Source organism: Nycticebus coucang, chromosome 2 (assembly GCF_027406575.1).
Source record: "Nycticebus coucang isolate mNycCou1 chromosome 2, mNycCou1.pri, whole genome shotgun sequence".
NCBI classification, from domain to species: Eukaryota; Metazoa; Chordata; class Mammalia; order Primates; family Lorisidae; genus Nycticebus; species Nycticebus coucang.
Window position 1 is genome coordinate 149,397,687 of NC_069781.1, and position 15,282 is coordinate 149,412,968.

At 51.2% G+C, this 15,282-nt stretch overlaps 1 protein-coding gene across 1 annotated transcript in view; it reads left to right on the forward strand.

Annotated features, from left to right (window-relative positions):
* Positions 1-15,282, forward strand: part of NKD1 (NKD inhibitor of WNT signaling pathway 1) — an 81,481-nt gene that overhangs the window by 51,757 nt on the left and 14,442 nt on the right. Inside the window, exon 4 of the mRNA XM_053582160.1 lies at positions 3,099-3,165. Within this exon, the coding sequence (XP_053438135.1) occupies positions 3,099-3,165 (67 nt within the window). The remainder of the gene's footprint in view (positions 1-3,098; positions 3,166-15,282) is intronic.

A 15,282-nucleotide genomic window follows, 5' to 3' on the forward strand; every position in this document is an offset into this window, starting at 1 on the left:
TGCTGTAAGAAGTCCACCTGTCAGCGCCTCAGACGCCATAAATGGGGGCAAATGATGCGAGGGGCTGTCGTTAGCATTACTTTCCTGTCTCACACAGTCCTTGGCTGTTGGGGCTGCTTTCTTTGTGGGAAAAAATGTTACCCCTCTCTTTACAATTTGCAAACCATTGTAATGAGTATTTATTTCTTGAGAGATGGGAAGAGCAAGACTACTGTAATGATTACAAGAGTTAAAACACACAGAGACACAGTGTGCCCTTTGTATTCATGATACACGTGAGCTGTGTATCCATGGATTCAACCAACCACAGATAGAAAGTATTGGGGGGAAAAAGTGTCCATACTGAACATGGCCAGACATTTTTCTTGTCATTGTTCCCTAAACAAAATGGTATAACAAGTATTTACATGGCATTTACACTGTATTAGGTATTATAAGTGATCTAGGGGTGATTTAAAGTGTACAAGAAGATGTGTCTAGATTGTATACAGATACTACAGCATTTTTATAAGGATCTTGAACACCACGGATTTTGATAGCCTTAGGGAGTTCTTGAACTAACTGGCTATGGAAACCAAGGGATGAGTGTGTGTGTGTAAAGTGCCAAGCATGGTGCTGACACATGGGAGATGGACAGTAAGTGTCAGCTGTTTTATGATCGTTGCAGTTTATTATTGCACCCATTCTACAGATAAGTAGACTGAGACCTAAAGATGAGGCAGGAGGTGGAGTCACAATGTGATCCTGTATCTGGCTCATCATCCCACATTGCCTCTGGCCCAGTGACTCCAGCTTGCTCATCACAGATGCTACAGGCCACACAACCCCTGGGCGACATGGCTTCGTAGACGAGATGAGTTTTGTTGTAGTTGAGCATTTGCATGGCACAGTGCATCAGCAAGATATGGTGCAGAGGAGCTCTCGCTGCATGCTACAGAGCAGGGACCATTTAGCAGTAAGAGGCTGGAACTTGCTAGAACTCTGCTTCGTGAGTGTGTCAGAGAGCTTGGTTCTCCCAGAAGGCAGCGCTGAAGCCACCATCAGAGTGTGACTGTGGTGCCTGTACACACAGGTGAGCATTGTTCTTGGGGTCCTACACGGCTGCCGTGTTGGTGGCAGCGTTTGGAGTCTTTAAGCTCTTACGCATGTGCCAGCAAAATGACAGGAGTACTCCAAAGTCTCATCAGTGCCTCAGCTGGCTACGGTGTGGTCAGGGTGGCGTGGAGGGCAGCGCCGAGTCCCCTCTCTGCAGAAGACCTCAGCATGAAAAGGTCTGTGGATTCTCTTGAAGGCTGTTGCCTGCTCCCGTGGGGAGGCACTGCCTGCCAGCTTTTCAGGGGGTGGCGGCATCCGTCTTTCTCCAGCATGAAAGACGGGCTTTAATTGGCGCCGGGACAGCCCAGCCATCTAACGATGCCACCTGTGTGTGTCCCTTTCCTGTCACCGTGTCCCAGCTCCCCTGTCAACTCCAGCTCTGTTAACACAAACAGCCAGTTTACAAGCCCAGGAAATGTTCAGTGATTATAATAATTGGCGGAGGAGGAGACAGAAGCCATCCTGACTCGAGGAATAAAGTAGCCTGGTTTGAAGTAAATGGGACACCGGGAGTCTGAATGGCCACATTTCACCAACCTCTAAGGAAGAGTGTGTCATGCCCTAGAAAGATTTGAAAGAAGAAAGGGAACAGCCACAAAATGTTAGCTGTTTGTCTTTAAGACAAAAACCAGAATAAAACAAGACTCTTACCTCCAGCTGGGTCCAGTTGATGAGAGCAGCAATGCAAAGCACTATTATTTTTTTATTTTTTGTTAATCAAGATGAGGACTGGTTTTTCTTCTGAGCCATCTATCAGAGGTGTAGGGTTTTTTTCCTTCCCCCAAGGAGAGGGTGATTTTTTAGTTTTCTTTTTTATTTTCACAAAGAGCTGTTGGTGACAGCTGCTGAGTTTGGGCTTCTTTATTGCCTGTCGTTTTGTGGTTCATGAAACGCTACCCTAGCATCACTGGGGGCACTAGAGAGATAAGTGGGACTCCCCAACCCTTGTCTGATACCCCTACCATTAAAAGTATTTCCCAAAGTGCATTCCTTAGGACATGAATCCCATGGGATGCTTTTGAAAGACAAAACTCTATGGTCTAAATAGGTTTGGAGAACGCAGGATACACTAGCACTTGGAGATTCACAGTATTCATAACCGTGGTAGAAGCCCTAATAAGTCCTGCAGTAAGGGACCTTGTTTAACTTTTGTTTAAAACAATCTTCTTTGATCGCAGAACTCTTCTTGGCAGAATACCAATAAATGCAGAAGACAGTTTGATAAGGCCTGGTGGTCTAGCATCTTTCATATCTAGAGTTATCTTGCTGGGTGGGTCCACAGATAGGGCCTTGGTTGACATACTGGAAATTTCCCACCCTGTGGACCAATCAGACTCCCTTCACCACCCTGGCATCGTCTGACCAGGCTGGTTGGGAGTTGCCCTGCCATGTGGGATGAGAAATCCTTAATTCTCTGGTGGGGCATAGGCAAGGCAGTGCCAGTGTCAGGCTAATTTTCAGAAGGTGTGTGTGTGAGACGTGGGAAGTGTGGTTGAAAACCAGCTGGAGCCAGGCCTGTGGTTGTGCTGAAGAGCTTGGCAGTAGGGACCCCCTGAGAACACGCCAGGCCCTACGGGCTTCTTTGTAATGCCCCTGAGGCAGCCGTCTTGGGACCCGCGCTGCAGGAAGGATCCAAATCCAGGGCTCTTCTTGGGGCTGCTGGGGTGGCTTGCTGGTCCTGTGTCCATTAAGTTGGCTCGACGGGACAGATGAAGGACGTTTTCCAACCTTGCTTTTGCAGTGGTAGATAAAGGGCAGAACTTCCTTTCTGAGGGAGAAATGAGGCCCTGAGTGGGATTCCACAGGGGGACGGAGGCTGGGGAACACTTACTTCCTAAAAAGGCACCTTGATAGTTAAGTTTTCAAGCACAGTAGGATCTGCCTCATTTGACCTCAATTCCCTCAGGAGAATGAGAACAGGGTCCTCACCACGTGGCTTTTCACGTGCCAGCACTTGTCCCTGGCCCTGAGACCTCCTAACGCCCCTCTTTGTCTCCCTCTAGGAGCTGGTGGGCGAAGCCTTCAGAGACGTGCTCAGCGAGGAGGAGGAGGAAGACTTCCGGCTGGAAGGTACCTGGAGTCTGTTGCTCTATTCCCAGTGGCAGTGAGGTGGGGGCCTGGCCAGCTGTGCGACACCCCCCCACACACACCCCACTGTAGCCCAGAAAATCTGCAGATGAGGCAGAGGACTTTGTGACTCTCGGTGGAGTGGGAGGGAGGAGAGAGGGGCCAGGTCATCAGGGTCTGCATCTTGTCATACTGTGCTGGCTGTGGGACCCTGGACCCTTGTTCTTGACAGGATGCTGAACCTCAGGGCCCCTCTGGGGATGGTGACGGCAGCCACTCAGGGACTGTGTGAACCCCTGAAACAGTGCCAGGTGTGCCTGAGCACCCCCTGCAGGGTGCTGCTGGGTTTCCCATTCCCCTGCTCACGTCGCTGCCCTGTGTGAGCCTGTGCACACGCACACCACACACCCAGCCAGCATCTCTCCTCTCACAGCTGTACCCCTCATTCCTTCCTTTCTTCGTGGGGAAGTGACACTATAGAGAGAGTTAGGATGCTAAGGTGGAGCGCCTGCCAGCCACTGGCATACTGATTCAGTTTGGGGCAAGCTGCATCACCTTCCTGAGCCTCGGTTTCCACATCTGTAGAATGGGGGTGAGGGCCTTTCCCTACTTGGCTCCCAGAATTGGTGCAAGAAATAAATGACACTGTGAAGCTGAGAGTGCTTGCCAAACATGGTGGCGTTCCCACGTGCTGTTCAGAGTGAGGGAAAGGAGTCACCACATGGGGCAGCACCAGGAGAGGAAGGACCTCTCTGCCAGGTACAAGGGTCCTGGGGCACATGTAGGTCCTAAAGGCCTTGAGAGGAGAACTGTACTTGGTGGGTGCTCAGATAGTGCCAGGGGGTCCCCAAGAGGAACCAAGGCCAGATCTGAGGGCTGGGGCCACATCTGGCCTGAGAGCTGCTGTGAGTGTAGACTCTCAGCTCCACCCAGAACTGGATTTGACTGCATTTTAATGAGCTACCCGGGTAACGTATGAGCACACTGCACTAGAAGCAGCACTGTTGGAAGGGATTCACTCTGTTGCCCAGAAACTGGAGGCGAGCTAGAGACTGAGCTATCTACCAAACTTTGCCCAAATATGAGCAGGCTCCAAATCCAGGGGCAGGAGTCCCACGGATAGAAAGCTCTGTCCTGGCTGAGTGTGCGACCCTGGTACTTGCACCTAGGACCTCATTGGCTTTGATTCTTGCTGTTCCCTGGGCCCTCCCAAGCCCCAGCTGCCATCCCTGGCTCTGGATTTGGTGCTGGAGAACGTCTGGGGAGTCAGGTAAAGATCTGCAGGATGTAGGCCCTGGGGATAGAGGTGACCCCAGCACTCATGTGCTCATCCCCTTGGTCACTTCTTAGCAAGTTCATTCTCTCGTCCATCCATCTTTCCATTTACTCCATCCACCTGCCACTCATCCATGGCCCATCCCTCCTGCCAGGGGCCTGCCTCCGTTTCCCACCTGGGGGTTGGACTGGGTTGTTGGTGGCCAAGCTTCTCAGCCCCTTATCTTCAAACAGAAGCTTACACAGAAGCACAAAATGTAAGATAGTTAAAACAGGCTTCAGAAAGATGTATACAGTAGGATATCTTTTAGGTGAAAAAGAAAAAAGGCACCAAACAACCCCCCCACAGCCCCTGTATTTTCTTGGGGTGCCACAGATATTATATTATTGTGTAGATAGAGGCCTGGACAGAGGACAACAGTATCTCTTTTCAAACATGGGAAGAGACTAAACCTGGAAAGTGTGGTCACAGAAGGCTGCAATGTTATCTGTACACTGTGATCTGTAAAGAAAGAATTTGAAAGTGAAAATAGTAACTAAAGCCATCAAAGTAGAACTGTTCTTGTTTGAGCCAGGTCAGCACCTGGACATATCCACTTTGCCCCTGAGACCCCTTGGAGAGACCCTGGGCTCAGCGACTGTCTGTGGCTCTCTGGTGCCTTGGTCTGAGGCTACCCATCCCAGGATGGTCTGGTGAGAGCAGGTGTTACCAAGTCCTGGCCACGGAGCACCAGCCACCTGCTCTTCACCCGGCTGCGGGTGTCCCTCTGTGCTGCTGGCCAAGGGAGAACAAGCTGAGTCCTGAATCTCTTCTTTGTCTTTGTGTTGGCCAAGTTCATTGCCTCTTGGCGGGCTGGAGAGCTGTTTAAGAGAGAAAAAAGGCCATCTGAGGCGTGAAGATAAAAAGAAGTCTTTTAGCCATCCCAGGAGAGGATGGCTTTAGCTCCCGCGTTGTTATGTAAAGCCTGCCCTAATCCAGCGTCTTAACCGCCTTAACTGGCCAGCTGGGAGCGTGAGGGATGGGAGATTAAGGCTGGGTTTGGTGCGGGGGGCCACGGCTGCCGAGTTCCTTTTGAACTGGGGAAAGAACAAAGTAAACATCAAAAGTCCTGAGCTCTGAGAGCAGGCTGGGTGTGGCAGGGCTGGGGAAGGGAGGCTTTCACTGGAGGAAAGGGAGAGCAAGCCCCTCCTGCTGACCTAGCTGGAGTCTGAGGGCTGGGGAGGGCGACCCCACACTCTCCTCCAGTATCCAACCGGCTCCCCTGCCTCCCCAGCTGGGCGGGATGCCAAGTGGTGGCAGCCCAGAGGGGAGAATTTATGCCAGGCCCATTTGGCAGACCCCGTTACCCTGCGTGGCCTCCAGGTATCACTGTGTCTGCAAGTATCTTCCCCATAGATGACTGCATCCTCTTCTCCTGGGCCCCTTCTGCCCCCCTAGGGCTGAACTTGTCCTTCTTGAGCTCTGTGTCTCTCCCCTGTGCCTCTGCCCACTGTCCCTCCCATTACCAAGTACCTGTTTCTTATCTCCCTAACTCTTGGCCTCACCTATAGGGAGCCTCCTCTGTGGAACCCAGTCTAGCCTGCTGGTCCCACTCTCATAAAGATGCTCAAAGTGACAGAAGTCATGCGGTCCCCTTGCCTTTTGAGGAGCCAGGCCCATCCCTTTAGTGTCCCAGAGCAGGCCTTGCTCTGCCCAGCCAACCCTCCTTGCCAGCTGCCAGCCTGGCATGTGGACCCGGCAGCCCCGGGGATGGCTCTGCTTCCCTGGCCTGAGGGTGGCTGTGTCTGGAGGAGCCGGTTCTGCCCAGGAGGGCAGTGGTGTGGGGACTGAGAGCTGGGGGCCGAGTAGCCTGTGGGTGCTCAGGGCTGTTCAGCTCTGCCCTGGCCCCAGACTTGGGCTTCCTCATCCGTCCTCCCTGTTCTGACTTTCTGGGTATTTGCATTCCAACCTGGCTTTCCCACACTCACCGTGTGGCCTTGGGTGAGTCCCTTAGCTTCTCCCTGTATTTGTGTTTCCTCCTGGGGTTCCCTGTAGCACTTCTCCATCAGGGTCATTGCAAAGGCAGTGAGGCCCCGAGAGCAGGCTGGGTGCAGAGTGAGAGGCTCGTATTCCTGAGCTGTTGTGACTGTTGTCCCGTCATGGGCCAGCACGTGTTCGCGATCACTTACCTAGTCCAGATCCATGAAGGCCTATGCTCAAAGCTTCCCTAATCCTATTAGATTCTCGGAATATTTCCTTGTACTCCCAGGACATGGGGCAAGGTCTGGCATGCTATACTGCTCAGTAAATGCTCACTGGAGCAGGAGACGTCAACACCATAAAGTCACTGAAATCAGCTGACCTCTCCTGTGGGCCACTCAGGCAGGTCCTTATTGGGGGCCCAGGCCAGGCCATCCAGCTCCCTGGTATGAGATATCATAGCCACTGACAAAGCCAAGGAGCCCTTGGGAGACCTTTAGTCCCTTTCATTTAGAGTTGGAAAACCTAGCCCTGAGAGGGGATGTGGCCAGTACAGGGGAACACAGCAGAGACAGAACCCAGGACTCCGGAGTTCCTCCTCAGTCAGTATGTACTGGGCACCTGCTGCCCCTGTGGGGCCCCACTGGGCCCTGGGCTTTTGGCCATGAGCAAGGCAGAAAGACCCTGCACCAGGGCCCCCACGGAAGAGGGCGGCTGGTGAACCCGTGCAGGACCACGTAAGCTTCTGGTAGTGGTGCTGTCAAGAGGTAAGACCCAGGAAAAGGTGGCGTGTGGGAAGGCCTGTCTGCAAAGGAGATCTTTTAGCTGAGATGTAGCCAACAGGAAGGAGGCAGCCATGGGGGAACATGGAGGGAGACATCCAGGAGCCACGAGCACAACCCCAAAGTGGAAGGAGATTGGTGTTTGGGAAGAACAGAAAGTAGGCCAGTGTGGCCGGGGAGACGGCTGGGGGCATGGCGATGGGTGGACCATGCACCTGGGTTGGAGAGGCTTAAATAGATGCTGCCAAGTTGTTACCTGGAATTTAAGAAGATGATTCTAGCTGCTAGGAAAGATGGTCCACAGGGAGGAAGGAGGCAGTGGGACCAGGAGGTGGTTGCAGTGGTACAGGCGAGAGGACATGGCACTGGCCTGGCTGGGGGCTGAGTCTGGGGAGAAGTGGTAGGGCCTGGGGGCTGGGGTGAAGGGTGAGGAGGTGAGGAAGGAGAGGATCCCAGGTGTTCTGGAGACCTTTGGCTTAAGGAACCAAGGAAATGGCGGTGTCACTTAGGAAGTGGGGGTTTTGGCCAGGTGACCATCAAGTCATCCATTCTTGGACCTGTTGGGTATCCAAGTAATAAAACAGAGGGGAGTAGGGTACCTGGGTGCGCTGCCTGGGTTCAGGGGGCTGTGGGGCAGGAGAGAGAGAGTCAAGGCTTCTCAAGAGGTGACCACAGATGGGTACATGTGACTCCGGGTCAGGCTGACCCTGGATGCCGAGAGGAAGGGGAGTGGAGAGCAGTGGGGACCCCAGCCTGTGGCAGGTGGGCCAGACCCCGCCAGCTCCTGTCCCTCAGTTCAGAGCCCGTTCTGTCACAGAGTGTCAACCGGGCCTGACTCCACTCCCCTGAAGTCCCCCCAGAAGCCGAGTTTCAGCGGTGACAGAGAGAACAAGAGGACTTTGTTAGCTCGGCAGTTTCTCTCAAGTCTGTTCTTCATAAAAGCTCAGCTTGAACAGTGGAAATTCTGACTCGTGTCAGATACTGAGGAGGTTTTAATAGTTTCAAGTAGCTCGGGGTTATATTGTAAAAGTTGAATTTCATCACGTGTTTTAAATGGGTGGGGATGCAGGGAGGGCTGGTGAGTGGAAGGGACATGATATTTTTAGCCCACAGAGGCGCCCCCTTTCCTTCTTCCTCTTCCAGGGTCCCCCCTCCCACCCTGAACAGATGTTCCCTCTCAATCCTGCTCAGAGCTGAGAGCAGAGTGGACCCGCCTCATGCCCAGACGCACGAGGAAGGCCAGGATGCTATTTGCTGGGAAGGGGTTTTCCCTTTTCTCTTTCCCCTCAGTTACAGCTGATCCATAAGCAAAATCTAGGGGCAGTACAGTGCAGCTGGGGAGGTGGGATTATGAAGGAAAAGGCCTGGTAGGATTTCTGGTCTTGGGAAGGGGTACACACCCACTGGCAGAAAAACCCAGAAACCACTATCGAGAGTACTGCATTGGGGCAAATTACTGTTTTTGTGGTGGTTCCTGAAAAGTAGGAGCTTAAAGCAGTGAACTAGTTAAGTCAGGATTCTTTTCAGTTCCTTTTGGAAACTCAACGCAAACTCACTTAAGCTTTTGGCACATGATATTGAGAAATCCGATGGTAGGTCTTACCTAAAAAGGCCTGGCTAGATTGAGAGTTGAAACCATGGCGTAGACACAAGAAGGCTGGGTGTCCTCTCTCTCTGCCCCCCACCCCCCATTCCCAGCCTCTCTCCTACAGGGGTCAAAGGTGCTGCCCCTGCTGCAGGCTCACCCACCCGTGTGCTCAGCCCTCCCAGGTGGACAGCAGCTCCCATGCTGCCCTGTTCCTTGCAGATATTTGATTCTCACTTTACTAATCAGAGTGGATCTCGGGTTTATAGGATCTGAAGCTTATACAACTTTGGGGCCAAGTCTTAAGAAAATAAGATTGCTATCTCAGTCTCCCCTTAGCTATTTCCAGGAATGCCTGTGTTGCCCCCAAGGCCACTGAGCGCAAGGGGAGGCACAGGACATTAGAATGGAAAGAGACGACAGTCTCATTCAAGGGAGGATAAAATGCTTAATTTTGTTACAGAAACATAAAACCATGTGAACATGTGGAGGTCCATTTCAGTTTGGAAAGGGCCCTTGCAAATGAGGGGGCCCAGATGTTCAGTGTCACCGGCATCACGGGGAACTCTCCCTTTGGACTGACCCGGGACCAGCCTCAATACCCATCAGGATGGGATAAGCAGGGTTGGGCTGGGGTACCAGACACATCCCTGACACCGGAGTGGGATCAGTGCCCCAGAAACCGCATAGATTGAAGGGGGGGAGCTCAGCAGAGGAAATTGGGTGCTGTTATCACAGGAAAGAGAAAGGGTGAGGGACAGGCAGGAACAGGTGTCAGCTATTGTGGTGTGACAGAGTGGAGAGACCAGTGGGTTGGGGAGTCAGAAAACTGGGATTTTTAGTCTTTATTCCACAACCCCTGAGTTCAAATCCTGCTTTTGTTTTTGTTTCGTTTTTATGGTGATGGCGATGGTGATGGTGATGATGATGATGGTGGTGGTGATGGTGAGCACTTACAATGTGACAGACATGCCACTACAAGGCACTATACACACATACACACACATGTTTATACACACACATATATGCACACACGTATACACACATACATATATACACACACATATACATACACGCACATACACATATACACACATATTTATACACACATACATACACGCACATACACATATACACACATATTTATATACACACATTTATACAAACACACATATTTATATACACACATATACACACATACATATATACACACATACATCCACACACGTATACATACATGCACACATATACACACCATACATACACGTATACACACATACATATATAACACATACACACACGTGCATACACATGCATATACATACATGCACATACACACATATATACAAACACACATATTTATACACACATATATACACATACATATATACACACGTATACATACACACGTATACATACATGCACACATATACACACATACATACATACACACATACACATATACACACACATGCACACACACACACATAGGAGTGACTGGAGAAGGGGTCCGACATGAAGCGGGTGATGGGGACCATGGTGCATTACAGGCTCACAGAGCAGGACACCTCGCCTGGCCCCTGAGAGTGTCAGGGCTTCTCCGAGGAAGGGAGGCTAAAACTGAAAATTTTAAACTCAAGACACACAGGAGTTGCAAGATAGGAAGGGCATTCCTGACAGGGACAACAGCAAGAGAGCACGACAGGATCAAAAAACAGAAAGCAGTTTCATGGGGTCGGGCTGAGAGGCAGCAGAGCCAGACTTGGCAGACTCTGGGCTCATCCTTAGGCAAAGAGAAGCCACTGGAGGGTTGTAAGCAGGGGAATGGCTTAATCAAATTTGCTTTTTAACCTTAGTTTCCTCTTTTGTAAAAATGCAGATAGTAACGCACCCTACACGATGGTAAGAGGATGTCCTGGAATACATCCTGACGTCACTCAAGTGTCTAGTGAAGCCCACCAATCTGAGTGACTGTGTTTACAAACTGATTTGTGCATATCTAGGACCCTTGCTCCCTGAGGAGAGCCGGACAGAGATAATGAAGAAACCATTTGGCCTGGAATGCACATATGATATCTTTCTCTTTTTACTGGCAGGAGATTTACCCGCCTAATTATACTTGGCGTAGGCTAATATTAAAATTCATCTGCATTCCTCCTAACAGCTGCTGTCAGAAGGTTGGGGGCTCACGTATCCTGGCAAGCTACCCAGAGACTAAAATATTTGCAGCAGATAATCTGTACATGGACAATTGGGAAAGGACTGTGGATATATTAGGGCGAGCATCCAAACTCCAGCAAGGAAGCTCTGGCTTGTGTTAAATCTTACGTCGTATTAACTGAGAAGAACTTGCCAGATAACTGGGCTGAGAGAGGTGTTCACCATGCATTTGAGATGTTAGTAATTGCTGGTCTTTAGTGGGGCTGATTTAGTCGTGGCTGTGTTTCAAACCGTCTGTCAAAGCTTCGTGGCAACCAGGCCTTTTTGTGTTGTGGTGAAAGAAGCTGGTTTTTGCTGATGTCATCACGATTTTAGATTTCCACCTAAATTTCAACTACCTTTTCCCCATGTCAGGTTCTAGTCTCAATCAAGGCAGAGTGCATGACAAATTTCTTATGTAGCCAACCTGCCTTATGCCTGCCTGCAGGCTATATTGCAGCTCAGCGCCCTGTGGTGGGAACTGCTCTGTGCGTGTGTCGGGTGCGCCAGACGCTGTGGGCAGCTCAGGAGCAGAAGCAAGCAGGGCCCTAGCTCTCAAGAAACTTGCATCCTGGTTGTGCAGAGGTGGGAGCTCCTGTGAAACAATCCGAAGGTCCCAGATGGGACTGTACGGAATAAAGTGCTAGGCTGAATGGTGGTGGCGGACAGCGCCCCACTAGCTCCAGACAGATTTGTGCAAACCATAAAAAGGTGCCCTTCCTCAAGATGCCTTTCTGCCATCTGTCTGAGAAACATCACAAGCAGTATGTATGCCTACGGTATCTGTTGTGGGAGGGCAGGCATCTCCTGGAGGTGTACAGTGTGTGGCCCACTTCTCGGGGGGAACGGCAGGCATTTCCTGGGGTTGTACAGTGTATGACCCACTTCTCGGGGGGAGCGGCGGGCATCTCCTGGAGGTGTACGGTGTACGGCCCACTTCTCAAAGCTGGTCTTCTAGGGACCTCAGTGACCTCAAACCGAGGGGGCAGGGGTGCTCATCCTGGCAGACCATTTGGGAGGATGCATCTGTTTTACTTCTCAGACCTTCACATGCTGTTTGGGTGGTGCCATCTGTCATGAGCTCAGGCTGGATGGGCTATGCCATCCTGCTCCTTGGGTAGGTCGCTGCTACTTGCCAGGGTAAACAATCCTGAGTGACAGTGACTGTCCCAGCATGTGGTCCCAAAGGAACCTCCCACTGGGCTTATGGGGGATGTGGTGGGGGTTGGGGATGTGGTGGGGGTCGGTGCGAGTCTAGACCCATGATCAAAGTTGCCACCACTTAGGTATTTCCTCTCTTCTTTCTCTCTCTCTTCCTCCCTCACATCCCCCTTTTTTTTTAAACTGGGGGAGGGGAGAGGGAAGAGACTGTCTTTGATCTCAGCGGAGGAAAAAAGTCTGTTCTGTTCAGGCTTTTGGCTAACACAACAAACAGTGTTTAAAATTTAACTTTGCTTAATTAATTAGTAATTCTGTTTAATGCTGTCTGATCTCCCTCCAAAAGGTATTTTGAAGCTTGAGAAGGGAACATCAAAGGGAGCCGGGTGAAGATGGTCAAGTAATGCATTTAATCTGGCAGTTGCTGGGGGTGGAGAGCTGCCAGGCTGGGAGCTAATGGGGGAGAGAACCGTCATTTGGTAAACAGTGTGAGCCGACTCCTCGTGGCCATGGTATGAGGAGGAACAGGGAGCAGTTTCCAAAGAGAAGACGCTCCCAGTCTCATTTGGGCTGGGAATTGGTTTTAGGAAAGCACAGCTGACATTTCCTTTTTTCCATGGCCACTGTGTATGGTAGGGCAGGTTGTATACTGCACAAGGGTCTCCCGTCAAGCAGTCAAGTCCCAGGGGAAATCCAGTCTGCACCTTGCTCATCAAGCAAGTACCCTGGTGGGGCTGGAGGGCTGTTTTCATCCAAAGAAGCACCCACGAAGGGCCAGGTACCGTGTATTTTAGGCTTGGGGGCCAGATAGTCTCTCTTGCAACTATTCAGCTCTGGTGTTGTTGAGCAAAAAGCAGTCATACAAATGAGGGTGACTGTGTCTCAATAAAACTTTATTTATAAACATGGGCGATGGGCTGGGTTTTGCTCACAGTGTAGTTTGTCAACTCCTGATCTAAGTCACCCAAGGATGCTTGATAGGCAAGTGAAAGGCTTTGCTTTCTTCCTTACTCCATCTCTTTTATTCTGTTTTCTCCTTCCTTTTCCTTACTTTCCTTTCTTCTTTCAAATTAGCAATATCTCCTATGCTTATTCTGACATGTGGTTGATGAATGATCAGAGACCCTCTGAAATTTTGCCCCTCTAAAGATAATCTCCCAAGGAAAACAAACTCACTGGGCTAATCAGGAATAAGAGACAGAGAATGGATGTGGACTCTGATGCCAAAGCCTAGCTCAACAAAAATTTCCTGATTCCATTCCTGGTCATTGTGACCTGGGCAACCTGCAGTGGACACCTTTCCTCCCTCTCCTGCCTGCTGATGAGCCTGCTGTCCATGGGTGATTTGTTCTGCATAGGGGAAGGGCCCTTGTAGCCCCTGTCCCTGGCATTGGGGTCTATGTGGCTTTATGTCCAGCTCTGTGTCACATTTTCTGGCCACTGAGCAAGGGATGGCAAAAGGGTGAAGGTCTCTTGGTGGGAGTTCTGACTGTCCTTGTTCCCGACTCCCAAGGCCCCAGGGCAGGAAGGATCATAGTCCAGACGCCTGTCTGTGCCAGCCCCATGCTGCCATGGGTGGCCTGGTGGGTTTACTGGCTACTAGCTGCCCATTGGTAGCTGGCATGGGAGCTGGCATGGAAGGAGGGACCTGCTGGCAAGGAGACAGGTGATGCTGGTCTTTGGAGAAGACATAGGAGGAGCTTGGGGGATATTTTCCATACCTCTTGGGTGGGGAGGAATGAAGGAGGCAGGGGAGGACCTGAAGGAAGACAAGCTCTCAGTGCATGGTGAGGAAGGGTGCTCCAGAGAAGGAGCAAGCGGGACAGAAGTCCCTTTTCTTTGGGTTTTATCAAGTGGAACATGAAAGGCAACGTTGAACCTGAAGGTGGTTTTCTGATAACTTCTCTTTGAACTTGAAGTTTGGTTTTGATAAGCCTGGCCAGCTTCCATGTCCAGCCAGGACCTTTGCAGAGGGAGCTGCAGCTTTGAAGATGGAGCTGGGCTTTGTTTTTCTTTCTTCTTTTTCTTTTTTTCCTCTCTCCTGGGAAGGGGTGAATACATGATGTTGTAGACAGTGATAGCACTGTGGTTTCTCCAGTGGGGTGGTTTTGGAGCTAGGGTATGAACTGGGACCATAATCTGTCTACATTCTTTGCAAAGCCTGCATTTATTGAGCACTTACTATGGGCCGCCACTGTGCTAAGTAAGCTCTCCTCCTCATTGCCCTCTCCCCATGGCTGGGCGAGGGAGACACTGTTACTGCATCCCCAGTTTATAAGTAAGGGGCCTGAGGTCCAGAGAAATCAAGTGCCTTGTCCAGCCAGTCAGTGGCAGGGTCAGAGTATGAGCCTAGGGTGTGAATCTAACTGTGTCCTCGCTCAGCTGCATCCATTGAAATGCCAGAGACTTCTAGAGCTGAGGGCTTCACTCAGGGAATGGGGAAAGCCCTGGCCTCCCCCTTCATGATGGTGGCAGCTCTGGTTTGGCAGAGCTTGGGTAGATTCGGGACGGCAGAGTCGGGGTGGCCATTATACTTGGCCACCATTGGGTCCCTGGCCAGTCACCTGCCTGATGCCCTGGGGTTCAGGGTTGCACTGAAGTGGGATAGCACAGCCATTGAGGTACTAGCTTGGGAGGAGGTGGGGGTGGCACAGACTTTGTTTTATAGGTTGTGTGACCTTCCCCGATGGTGACAGTGCCCCCGCCCTCATGATGTTCTCCTAGGTTTGTACTTTGTTGTCAGCTTTCTGCGACACCATCAGGAGAGGAGCCAGGTCCATCACTGAGATCAGGGTCTCTAGTGAGGGCTCCTGATGGCTTCAGAGAGCTGTTCCTGCACCGGCACCAGGCACTGTGTGTGCTCAGGGCCGAGAGAGCGAGGAGCCGGCGACAGAGCTGCTGGGCAGGTTGGCCAGTTGCTGCCGTGGGCTTTCTGTCCCCACCCTGAATGGGTGGCTGTGGCATCTCCCCACAACCTGCTCCCCACGTGGACTGTGTGTACTTGATGTAATGCCTTTGTGTCCATTTGTTCTCCAAAAGCCTCAGTTTGGACAAAACTTAGCTACTGACTATCCTGATTCCTCAAAGAGCCAATGTGGTGGGGCCGCCCTCTCCTTCCCCCTCACTGCTCACTGCGGGACCCTGTGTGCTGGGCTCTGGCT